This window comes from Rhinolophus ferrumequinum, chromosome 8 (assembly GCF_004115265.2).
Source record: "Rhinolophus ferrumequinum isolate MPI-CBG mRhiFer1 chromosome 8, mRhiFer1_v1.p, whole genome shotgun sequence".
In the NCBI taxonomy this organism is placed as follows: Eukaryota; Metazoa; Chordata; class Mammalia; order Chiroptera; family Rhinolophidae; genus Rhinolophus; species Rhinolophus ferrumequinum.
In genome coordinates this window covers 28273352-28286852 of record NC_046291.1, presented here as the reverse complement: position 1 = coordinate 28286852, position 13501 = coordinate 28273352, and the positions used below count along the sequence as shown (strand labels likewise).

General features: G+C 40.2%; 1 protein-coding gene across 1 annotated transcript in view; it reads left to right on the top strand.

Annotated features, from left to right (window-relative positions):
* Positions 1-5365, top strand: part of CD28 (CD28 molecule) — a 35586-nt gene extending 30221 nt beyond the window's left edge. The window contains exon 4 of the mRNA XM_033112494.1: positions 4816-5365. Within this exon, the coding sequence (XP_032968385.1) occupies positions 4816-4944 (129 nt within the window). The 3' untranslated portion in view covers positions 4945-5365. The remainder of the gene's footprint in view (positions 1-4815) is intronic.
* The last annotated feature ends 8136 nt before the right edge of the window (positions 5366-13501 follow it).

Sequence of the window (13501 nt, the reverse complement as noted above, 5' to 3'; positions counted from 1 at the left end):
CATATCTTGGTGACCATATCTACTGTTAAGAAGGGACCTCGTTCTCAAGGATCTTTCCTTTACTCAGCAACTTCCTGTTTTTAAATATACATTGGGGTACAGAATACCTCATGTATTGATTCCATTTTGTCTTTGAATTTTTTTCTAAAAGTTAGATGCATGTTTGAGTCATTCCTTCAACATGAAATGTATGCTCCTCAAGGATAAAGGACTATTTCTCTTCATATTCAACATCCATCTGATGTTAAGTACATTTAATGCTTAATGGATGCTTATTGAATAAATTCATAACCTCCATAGAGGACAAACTATGGACTTAAGTGAACATGAATGAAGTAGCTGCCTAGAGCTCATCTTTAAGGCGTACATTTAACTAATCCATACATGGGTTAGTGATTTCCGGAAGCCATCCTATTTATTATAGTCTTGGTGCTAAGAAGAGGTGGGCAGTCCTGGGTTTACAGTCATGCCAATGATAGATCCAGTCTGGGATCCTTTTAAACTCTTGTTGGCCTATGGCCAAAGTTTGCTTCTCCTTTTTCAGAAGACCTTACGGTCTTCTGGCCATAATGTCGTTGGTCATGCTGCCTGTTGCCTAATCTCTCCCTTCTGCAGGGTAAGGAACAAAGTGGCTCCTTGTTACCGGAAATTCTTTATGCTGGATACCATCTTGAGAATTTGCCTGCTTTGCCTTTTTCAAATTGTCCAAACCCGATGGGGCCTTTTGGGTATTGAAATACTGCCCAAGTTCTTCCTCTAATGTTAGCTTCCTCTAATGTCCTTCATCTTTCTGGATGTTGGTGTCTTCATCCAAAGAACCTCGCAGCTCTAAACGACTGTGGTGTTTACCAATGATTTTAGAATTTAGAATCTTAGTTCTTGTTTTCTTCCTGACCCCATCAGGAATCTCAACTTAATTTAAAAACCAGGTGCTCTGGCTTTTTGGATACTCATCTAGGACAGGTACTCCCCTGTCATCTGCTGACGTAGGTCAATATAATTTAGTAGCTTTGCACGAAGTACTGTGGGGAACTGCTTTAACTTTCAGTGGCCAGAAGGGTACAGCTCATCATTTAAAACTTATTGTAAATATGCATTAGAGTATCAGTCACTTTAATCAGGCACTAATTTGCTAAGTGACTCAAATCATCCAAAGGGACAAAAGTAGCTTCTTATTTTCAAGAAGTTTTAATAGTTTACTTTCAACTCATAGATAACATAGGCACTATGGGTTTTTCTTTGGCAGTACTACTAATTCCTAGTGAGGTTCATCTTGTTTTGTCTTAGAAAACTTATTTTGATTTTATTCTGTCTCACACATTCCCCATAAATTGGAAAGTTCCAGTGCTTGGCATATCTTATCATCTGTGGCTTCTTGTAGTCAATTTTGTTATCCAATAGCTACCCTTTATTTGCATCTCAACCCTAGGTCTTTGTACTCTCTGACCAAAAGGGTACGCAATAAATATATACCTATATAAATAAATATGTATATCTATACATATCTAGACTAACACAGCATTTTTACCCTGGGTTCATCTTTTCCTCCTGCTGTTACTATTTAAGGAACCAGTATCTTGCTGAGCTAGACAGCCAGCCCTTAGGGATCCCTACACTTTAGCCATTTCCTGGGGTACTTTTCTGGGATCCTATTTTGGGCTGATCTGCACTGTGTTTTGGTGTAGGTTGCTGTTTTCCGGAACTTCCTGAGGGCTTGTGATATGCTACAATAGGCCGTTCTAGGCTGAGGAGGTTTCTGGGAGCAGCTGTAGATTCTATCTCAGTTCTTGACCTATTGCTGACATTTGAATAAATAAAGCACTCCCCTCTGCCAGGCTGCCACAGACCTGCACCTGTTACTCTCACTCAATCTTCCCTTCACTCAGTTGAGCTGGTAAGCCTGTTCCCTTTCTTAGTCTACAGGAGCCTTTTAAAAACCATTGTCTTCTCCATTATAAATCACAATGTGAGGAATGTGGATAGTGTGTGTTCAGGTAGTGTCTGCCTTTAAATCCAATGGGCTCTTGAAGACCCTGTCGATAAGTCAATTGTCTTATGTAGGCATCGTGTTTTGCTGCTGCTCCTAGGAAACAAGTGGGTAAGGGCTGTGATAAAGGGAAGGGCAAAGGAGGAGTGGTCCGGAAATCACACATCTTTAGCAGGTATTGAATAGTGAAGGGCAGAGTAGAGGACCCAGTCACACAGACACACGGTGAGTGCTCTGCAAACATGTATGTATATATGTGTGTGTGTGTATATATATATATATATATATACATTTACTAGATGCACATAGACACTGTGGGCTCTGTATAGTGTTCCCAGCCATGCATGTATCATTTCCATCCCACTGCTGAGTTTAGAGTTAGGGTGATGATGACTAAATCCATTATCTGATAACAGTGTGAGGGTAAGCTTTGGAACTGATTCCAGCAGATCTTTCATAGTCTTTGTGTGCACTCTGGAGAATTCCAGAATCAAGCCATCTTCATTATTGGGCCCTATCTACCGGCTATAGTTTTATTTGGGTGTCCAGAGGCAAAGATTGTCCCTTGGGAATCTGGCAAGGGGAGTCTTCAGGGTTGGAATAAATATGGAAATGCTTCCCACAGTATCGTCAGCAGCCTTCCACATTTATTTAGGGGCAGACATTTCCATGTCCTTACTCTTGCTCTGCCAAAACCCTGTGCCCAAGAGAACTCTAGTCTTTCATTTATAGAAACGATATAGAGCCAAGATGTTTGAAGAGCAACTTTATTCACCTGCTTCGTTTCTATGACTGCCTGTCTCTGAATGAATTCCCCAATTATGTGTGTTTAATGCTATCCTCTTCTTAGCTCTAGCTAGATAAGCAATCCATCATCTCAAATCCCTATCGGCCAAAGCTGAATTTATAATTTCTTTCAAATCTACTTCTTTTACTGCCTTGTCTCGTATCTATGGATGGAACACCATCCTTCTAGTCACCCAGGCTCAAATCATCAGCTATTCTTGGGTATGAGCAAGGAGGAGTCAAGCAGCCTAACAATATTCATTCTAATTTGGTGATACATTTTGTATCTACTGCTTCCATTCCATTCCGTTCTTTCTCATGATCAGACTCTAGATTAGGATTTCTTAGTCTTGGGATTACTGATATTTTGGTTGGATGGTTCTTTGTTGCGGGGGGCTGCCCTGTACATCATAGGATATTTAGCAGCATCTCTGGTCTCTACCCACTAGATGCCAGTAGCATTGTTTCCAGTTGTGACAACCTATAATATCTTCAGACATTGTCAAATGTTCCTTGGGATAGGGGATAAGAGGTGTCAAGGATGAGGCTTAGTAGGTCTGGCTTGGGCAACTGCATATATATAGTGTCACTCACTGAGATGAGAAACACTGGGAGAGGACCAGATTTCAGGGGACGATCTTGAGTTTTGTTTTGCATATGCTGAGTTTAAAATGACTTTGAAGTCTAGTCCAGAGATATAGATTGGGTGAATAGGTAATAACTGAAGCTGTGAATGTTGATAAGATTGTTTAGGGAGAGAATGTAGTGAGTAGAGGAGAAGGCCTAGGACCAAGCTGTGAGGAACTCTAACATAACACTGAGTAGCTAGTTAGAGAAGGATGAGCTTGCAAAGGAGGCAGAAAAGAGTCGCCAGAGAGGCAGGATGAAAACTTGGATGGTACCATCTCATAGAAGGCAAACTGGAAGAGCATTTCAAAAAAGAGAGAGTAATCAATAAAAAGCTGCTGAGAGTTCAAGAAGATGAGGACAGAAAACATGTTAGTCGTATTTAGTAATGTGGAGGTTAGTGTTTTTTCAACCGTTCTTCAACACTTACTCATGCCCCTTTGACAAGGAAGCTGTGAAGTGCTTAGGTAGGAGTGCATGGAAATAAGGCCAGGGCTGAAGTCATTTGCTTACTTATTTATTCAGGTTTTCATATCAGTCATGCCCAAGGTATCTACTTATATGCCCTGCCTCTGTGCCTTAACAGGGGCATTTCTTTTTCCATAATAGAGAATTCTGAAATCAGAAATCAGGATGGTTTTCTAGTTTTAGAATTTTTATGGGTCTTTTATCAAATGTGTAAATTTTACCACCACATTGATCCAGAAAAGGTGCTCCTAAATCCTAATCAAAACTTTGCTAAGATCCATGGGGCATAACTCTTGCTCCAGGTTAAATATTGCCCTATTTACCTCATCCCTGATGGAAATTCATACAGAAGGAACTGAGCCTGAGGAATAAAGATGAGTGACTCTATGGGCTTTGTAGACATGTAATACATATAAAGGAATGGGAATATAACTAGTTGCTTAGAACTATAACTTCCCATTAATTTGGACTCCACTGCTATGGATTTATGATTACTCCAGACACTGAAGAGCTGAAGGTCCTCTTTGGTCAATTATGGGGAAAAGGCTTGTTAAGTAAATAACCAATGTCAGAAGGCTGAAGTGGGGATATTTTACCTTTTCAAAGGAGGAAGGGCCTTTAAGAGTATTTACATATCAATAGCAGACAGGTTAGTTCGATATGTTTTTGAAATTCAGGTCGAATGGCTGCACTGAGAGTAACATGGGTGCATGCCTCTAAAATCCTTTCTTTGATTCAGATTTTTCATGTTGATTTAGAAGAGTCCAAAGTTGTTAGACTTGATTAGTCATGATCAAGTCCAAGATGCTCAATGAATTCTCGTGTGCGTTCAGCTTCATTTGATAGTGCCTGGTCTGAATAGTTGCCCCCAGAGTCTTAGAACTCTTCCCACTACATCTCCCTCCACGCCCCTGGCCCTTTCACACTGACACTGCTCTTTTCTGCAGATGAAGAATAACAGGAACCGTGTCCTTCAGAGTGACTACATGAACATGACCCCCCGGAGGCCAGGGCTCACGCGCAAGCACTACCAGCCCTATGCCCCAGCACGCGACTTTGCAGCCTACCGCTCCTGACACGGACGCCTATCCAGATGCGAGCCGGCTGGCACCACTTCACCTGCTCAACACCACTGCTCTGGATAGGAAAAGGACCACCTCGTCCTCAGCCGGCCACCTCAGGCCCCTGCGAGGCCACCCATGCCAATCTTTCTTGAATGGCTAGACCAAATAACGTCATTTTGAGACTCTGAAACGAAGTTAACAAATATCACTGTGGCATGCTAAATCTTATAGTGACATGACCAAAATTCACACTTACTATGTATTTATTGACTTGATTGAGCGGTTAGGATAGGAAAATAAAAAGTGAGTGAATTCTGTGAGCCTTAAAATCTGCTTCCAATTTTACTCCTCTCTCACTCACCTGAACATTGCGGTTAAGTGAAGTGTGATATCGAAGGACTTTTGAAGTGGAGAAGAAATCAGTTGGCAAATCATTCCCCTTGGTTAAATGGGGGTTTAGAGTGGCGGGTGGTGGGTGGTAGAGGGGGGAGGGAGAGTTAGCATTTTTAAAACCATTAAAACACTGTCTCTTACTCATGAAACAGCCACTTAGTTTCTATTTAGTGCTGTTTTCCTCTTAGTTTAGAAAGATGTAGACATTGTCTTTGATGAATTCTGGTCATATTTAGTCATTTTGACCAATGGAATACCTTCAAAGCAATGCAAAGCAAACTGATTTGCTTTTCTTACTACCTGTGATAGGAATTCAATGTAGTCTTCATGATATGATTTCAAAAAAAAATAAGGAAGTCTTCCCTCACCAAGAAAGAACATGTCTGGAAATAAGGTCCATTGATGTCAAAACTATTTCAGTACTATGAAGGGTTGTTTAGCAGCTCATTCCAGTCAGATCCTATAGGGGGCTTTTCTGTTCCGTGTATTTCAGATTTGCACATTTGGTCTCTTTATTGTCTGCGTGGAGATCTGAAGTGAGATGCTGAGAGCACATCCATACGAAAAGAGATGATACTGTGAAAAAAGGGATGTTAGCATTCATTAGGGTATGGGGGATGAGCCCCAAGAAACTTCTGAAGGGGGGAGATTGGAAGGGAATGACCGGATTCTTGTCATGTGCCAAGCAAGAGGCTGGGCAGCATCGGGTGGAAGTTTTCCAGAAGACGGCAGGCAGAAAAAGCCCTGGTGAAAGCTTTCCTTATAGAGACGTTAGGGGCTTAGGGCTCAGAGCTCCAGAGCTTTCTGGGTTCAGCTGCCTGTTTACCCTGGAGGTCTATCGACATGGAAAAGTATTTTGGAGTCTGTCTTTTGAGACAGCATCAAAGTTCTCAAGATACCCTGCAAGGCCTGACCCTGGAATGACTATGGACATTATTCTATCTCCAGTGTGGCTCAACTGGAGTATGCCTGGGGACCTTGAAGGATGGTTCTACTGCTGCCTTTACAATTGTTCATTGCTTCCATTTATTCAGATGTTACAGGAGTCTAGGGTTTAGAGGCAGATGGACCCAGTTCTAGTCCCATTGCTGGTTGGCCTCAGGCAAGTCACTGCCTTTCTAAGGTTCTGAATCTTTAACTATAAAATGGAGATAACGATTACAATTGTCTGTCCCTAATACTATAATCTACATGAGGACATGGTCCAAGTGTGTCTTTTTTTCTGCTTGTCCTTGGCACTTAGTATTCTGACATGTAATCTTAGCTATAATTATTATTGCCAGATAGATAAATTATATATAAAAATTAAACTGTGCCATGACCTGAGAAGGAAGAGAACATTTAACACAAATGTAAACCCGCTACCCAGGGATGAGGTGCTATAAAATTTGAGAGCCTCTGAATTTCCACCATTTTTCTGTTTCAGACTATTTTAGCGTGAAATGAAATGTACAGCATTCCACCTCCTACTTTTATGTACATAAAGAGATCTTCTTTATTATTATTATTATTATTTTGTAATGTGAAGAGGGATAAGAATACTATGATTCCAGACAGAAAATATTGTACTTTGGTTGATTTTTTTAAGTGGGCTTCTACTCCCTATATTTAATTAATCCAATGAAGGCCAAACCCAACAGTGTTTGAGTGATGAAGAACTGTTGAATTTATACTGGCACATGTGGCACATGCACAGCCTCTTGGCACACAGTTCTTTAATCTAAGTTATCAGATTGGATTTGAAAATGATAGAGCTGGAGAATTTTTAGAAAAGGCAATGACAATAAATAAATAAATAAAAATGGAAAGATTTGATCTTTGGTAATAAATGGTTTTATTTTCTGATGGGAAAAATAGGTTTACTAAAGATGAATCACACTTTAGAGTTTTCTTACTCACTTTGAACAGAACCACAGTAGAAATGTTAACAGGGAAGTCCTTTTTCACTATTAGTATGAACCAAGAAATGGTTTAAAAACAGTGGTTGGAGTCATGTCTTTACAGTTTCAGGTATGGTAATTATGAAGAAAACAATGTCATTTGCTGCTATTGTTCTAAGAGTTTTCTACTTAATAGTATTTCTGTAAGTTTTTATCGTGAACTCACATATTTTGGGCTGAGCATGCTAATTTAAAGAGACCAAGTGTACATTATGTTCTGTGTATTCGGTGATAAAATTACTGAACTACCATGTGCCTGTTTTTCAATTTGTGTTTTAATATTTTCTCTTCAGAGAAGATATGCTTCACTTTGGCAATGAAAGTGGAGAAAACTTGCTATTTAAAAATGGTGTGGGATAAATTCTTTTTATAAATCTCTAGTTTTAGCTTTTGAAAAAAATCCAGACTTTCAAATATTAGTTTCACTTCAAATATTAGTTTTCACTTCACTGCAAGGTATACTTCTAGTTTTTTTGCTTGGCTTTAGTCACAATTTCTGATTAAAAAAAGATTTACATCTCTGAGATGTCAGGCTAGGCTTACCTGTGCATTGTGTGTGATGCGAATGCTCTGTGAGAGAATTCAAATTTCAGCCCTAACCCTCTCAGTCCCTCAGGTTAACTAACTGAGCCCTAGTTCTCATGGCTAATTTAATGGGGCTGTGGATGGTTAAATAGATGTCAGATCCCTCATCCTAGCCTTTTGCTCCGCCAGATAGGAAAGGCACCAAGCCTGGGAACTGACTCCAAAAGTGTTAAATTCAAATACATGTGGAGGTTGAAGTTGGTAGCAATAACGGAGCTAGAACCAGGGTCATCACTGCTATAAACCTGTTATTAACCCAGGTTGAGGACAGTGGCAAGGATTCTCTCAAGACTTGGGCTGAGTGAGTCCTTGGAATCTGCAAGGGCATTTCAGGCCCAGGAAATCTCTCTCTTTTACAGGTACTCATATATGCATACTTTTTGTCAGATTTCTCTGTAAACATCACAGGCGTGTTCCCACTTCAGGACATTTACACATACTTTTTTTTTTGGTCTAGAATCTTCTTCCCCAGATATCTACCTGGCTTGTTCCCTCATTTCCTTCAGGTCCCTGCTCTAGTGTCACCTTCTATCCTAGGTAAATCCCCCCAACCCTGCCTGCTTTCCTTGTTTGTTTTTTCTTCATAGCATTTCACCATCCCCTACACTAGATTTTTTACTTATTTATTCATTGTTTGTTTCCCCAAACTAGAATGTAAGCTCCATGAGAGACAGAACTTTGTCTGCTTTGTTTATTGCCATGTCCCCAGTGACTAGAACAGTGCCTGGCATGCAATAAATATTTATTGACTGAATGAATGAATCTCACATGCCCTTATGAATTAGTAGTCAGTTTAAATGTACTCATCACATTCTGAGAAGAAGAAAGCCAGTTCTGTTTTCCAATTTCCTATAATAAGTTTAAAAATCCGTTTTTTTAGTAAAACATATACACAGCCAAATCTTGTGAAAGAAAACCGGATGGATGTAAGTTAATTTACATTTTAATTTTTTGCAATGAGGAAAACCAATACTATTAGAAAGAATCATCTTAAAAAGTCACACTAAATAAGTTACAATTGAGTTAAGTTGATTTCCCATCAGAGTTCCCAAGTCCCCTCTTAATGGAGTATTAACTATGTTTTGAACATGCCTTTAGCTTAAGACTTATGAAAATGTTGCCTTTGTAGTTAAAACCCCATACTGCTACTGAATTGCTGCTGTTTTCTATGGAGAGATTTTGTGCCAACTAATTACTGTAAATGCCTTGCCTGGCTGTGATTCAAAAAGAACTCAAAGACAGGAAAAGCTGAAGACAGACAACTTCAGCTTCTTCACCTGTCATGCTCATGTCCTAACTGAACACTAAAGGCTTGCAATCGTTTAAAAATAAAAGGAAAACAACAAACAAAATTGTGGCACTTGGAGCAAATTGAAAATTTAAATCAGACATATTAATCATCACACACACACATACACACACACAAACACACACACAAACACACACACACAGAGTTATCATCTTGTAGAGTGGGGGAAGGTCTGATAATTCACCGTTTACTTCATTGCGATTTGTGCTTTGAGGGTGGCCTGAAGTCAAACAGGTATGCAATTAACTTATCTCCATACTTTTTCTTTGTTGAAATGGAGCTCATTAAACTTAATACAGGTAACTAAAACTTGAAATAGATGAGCCTACATGTCTCCTATTCTAAGAAAGACTGAACTCAGCTAATCACTCACAAGTTCAATAGGATAGATCTAAACAACTGGAAAGGAACAAGATTGGAAAAACTCAGCCACTAAAGAAACCTTCTCAGTAAGCACTGCTTTATTGGGCAAACAAAAACAATGTAACCTATTTCTGTAAAAAGGTACCTAGAAACTCAAGTTCAAAATGAAATGAAATGCAAACTACATGACTTCACCTAACACTTCCTAATATGTTCTAGCTATATAATTATGTGAATAGTATAATTGCCCGAATTCACTTTTTTTCTCTACTCTGATAAAACAGGTTGATCACTTTTAAAGCAGTACCATTTCACCTCTCTTATCTTGTGTGGAACAGAGATGATGGATGAGTGAGAAAAATCAAAGAAACTTCTGGATCCATCATGATGGGGGCCTCGATCACAACACTAGGGCAACAGCAAATGGGATGGTCTGGGAACCATACCAGACAGAGTTTGGGAATTTATCTGTTTCTCCAAAACTAAGAGGCACTGCCTAGCTCTTGACTTTTCAACAGTGATGCTCAGAAGACGTTTGGTTCTTCAGGAAAGAACTGAGTGGGTGGACCAACTTTCTCTGATTTGGTATCCCAAAAGAGGGTGTACTTTCCCTCTGAAGACTCATAGGCTCTCAGCACTTAGCAACCCAGGACACTTTCTCAGTGTGCCTTCTCTTCATTTCAGTGTGTGGACACGAGGCCCCACACTGGAAAAATGCTTGGGATGAAATATGGGTGATCCAATAATATTTCATCTTTTCCAAGCTGACCTCATTACTGAAACCAGTTTAAAGGCCAGAATGCGTTTCTCAAACCCTGTCCTATTTACCTGCTTAAATTCTGTGAAGATTTTGGAGGGCTGGGAATTTGAGGGGACAAAAAGTTGCAGAAAGGTGAATTTATCTTAGAGTCGGGGGGGATTGGAGTCTACTTATACTTCACCTGGCAGAGTTAGCTCAATGGCAGATTTAAACACTCCTCTGGCTCCAAAGAAAAAAATTGTGAGAGCTAGGCAGAAATGTCAGTTGAGACAGAAGAGCAGCAAACAGCTTTGTTTTCCTATAGTTGTGGTTTTACACGGTGATGATGACACACGAAGATGAAAATGTGCAGCATGAACTCCAGTTGTTATCTGAGTGAGCATCTCTGCCAACACTGAAGGATATGTGTGGGTGTCACCTGCAAGCAGAGAGAGAGAGAGAGAGAGGAAGAAAAAAAGAAGCCCTGTTTCGGAAAGAAGAGCCAGTTAATCAAAGATCAACAGTGACAAGTGGTGCTGTTTATTTCATGAGCTTTATATTTGATTTCCTTCCTCTCGCTAATCTCCAACTCTGAATTTAGTCTCTGGACTAAATATATCAGTGTTTGGTGGCTGAGGAAGGGGGGCTGAGAAAAGATGGCCTTGAATCGGATCGTGGCAGTTACTATAGTTATTTAGTCATTTCTTTAGTCTCCTGGGCACACACTCAGCATTTGGTGTGCTAGCTTCTAAAGTGTGGAGTTTTCTAACTTTTGGGAACCCATGACATATTACCCAAGGGTAGACAAACTTGAGGTTGTTGTTGGGAACGCTCTTTTACTTCCACCCCTGTGCAACTCTTATTTCAGTTGTTTTATATTTCTTCCTCCTCTCTTCCTCTTCATTCATTCAAACACTATTTAATGAGAACCGGCCCAGCTGTAAGAAGTGGGCTAGGTACTGGGAATGTAGCAGAGAGTAACACGAACGTTATTATCTCCATACTTACCACGTGTGGAGGGTAGACTTGGTATATCTCCCCCTCACCCTGTTTTTAATACCCTGCTCCTCTTAGTCTTAAGTATGGGCTTAGGCCTTAGTGTGGTTCTTTGATAGCCTTTGCCTTGGTTTTCCTGAAATTTATTTCTTTGAGATGTTCTTTGAGATGTTCTTTGAGATGTACTCTAATGTGTTCAGTGTAGTAGGTCAGGGACTGACAAGTTTTTTTGCTGGAAAGGGCCAGATAGTAAATATTTTAGGCTTTGTGACCATATGGTCTCTGGAGGCTGGGCAACTCTGCCATTGTAGTGTAGAAGCAGCCATAGACAATATGAAAACAAATGAGCATAGCTGTGTTCCAATAAGCCTTTACTTGTGGACATTGATATTTTAATTCCGTACAATTTTCACATCACACAGTATTAGTATTCCTTTGATTCCCCTACCCTCCACCCCTACCCCGCCGCCACCACGAGCATTTACATAGGTAAAATCCATTCTTAGCTCGTGGGCTATTCAAAAGCTGGCAGAGGGCTGGATTTGGCCTGCAGGCTGCACTTTGCTGACTCCTGACTTAGACCCAAGGCCATAGTTTTAGCTACAAGGTTGTCTTGGAGTTCTAGAAACCACCTACATTTTTAAGAATGGAAGGAATCAGTTTGGATGTGTGTAAAGGCTTATTGCGGGTGGTGAATATTAAGTATCTCTCTGAAAGGAGGACATAGATCAATGAAGAAGAAGGAAGAAGAAACTTCATCTGAGAGAAAGTCATTTTAGTCAAAAGCAGCAGGAAATTATGAGCAAAGAAGAGGAGAAGATGTTTCAAGACAATAGAGTCCCCTGTACATTATTGCTAAAAGCTAAAAATATTGGGAATAATGGCTACTTTTCTCTTAGGTCCTATTTGCCCTCTCTCTTCTTTTTTAGGCATCAAATCCATTTAATATTCAAGGAAACAAAGTAAATTCGTGTCACAGAACGCAGAAGACAAAACACGGCCTGTGTCTTCTATAATGAACAGGATGCTTTCCCTGTGAAGTCTTCCCCACACAGCACGCTCAACTCCAACTGGGGCAGATGAAGCGAGATCAGGGACAGCTGTCTCAGAATTGGCCTCCTTCTTTCTATCTATCTCACTCTTTCAATCTGCACTTGACTGCTGTTTTATGGGTGACCAAAAATGAACCCATCCTACCCCCAGTCTAAATTAAGGCTCAGCATTTCATAGGTAACCGGTAAAGTCAGTTCTACTCAGAAAGTCACTGAGCAGACACTTTCCATGCCTTCACCTCTATTCCCCACTCCTGTCTACAGCTGCTGGTTACACCCAAGGTACAAATAGTCTCTGGAATCAGCCCAGTATATGTGGGCACTCTAAGCTACACACCCATTCACGCCATGTGGGAAATTTAAAAATAGGGCCAAATGCAGCATTTAGCCTGATCTGTCCAGTTAAGATCAGGAAATTGCCTCTAAAAGGCCAGATGATTAATATTATTGTGCCGATGTCTAGGGTGTCACTAATAAAAACAAGATTCTGGCAGAATGGATTTATTCTGACTTTGCACATGGCCTTCAAGTTCTGGGTCTGGGTGAATAGCCTCAGGAATTCCAAGATTTTTCTTTTGCAGCACGCAGGGCCACGGTGTACATTTATGCATTTTATTCCCTAGCCAAGTGAATAGAGGGAGCTGAAATCCAGTCAGGATCCCCTTATTAAGCTACGTACCTGCAAGAGCTATGTCTACCGGAAACGGTGCCTTTCTTTAATGCCCAACGTATTGGCTGTTGAAGCCCTGACAGAATGCTTGCCTTTTTGCCACATGGTTACTGGGCTCTTTATAGAATAAATTAGATCCCCATTTTCAAAACAGGAATTATCTAGGATGAACAAAAGTTAAAATAAAACAACAGCAACAAAAGGAATGGTTCTTAATACCATAAAAATGTCTTTTCTGGATCCCTTCTTCAGTCATTTCTTCCCCTCATTTCTTTATACTTTAATTCAGTTGGTCAGTTTTTTGTGACATACATCTGGTAGAGTTATGTTTTAGAAGTAGTGTGAGAAGTTGTTTCCAGGTTCTCGGATCTCAGAGGAAAAACAAACAGATGTTTGTGACCTGGAGAATACCAGGTTTGGGGTTAGCTCTTGGGATGTCCCTGGAACTTTTCAGTTAATGGCAGTCTATTCTTCTTTCATAGTTACCAGTACATGAGGGGGTAGACTAAATATCTTCAAGTC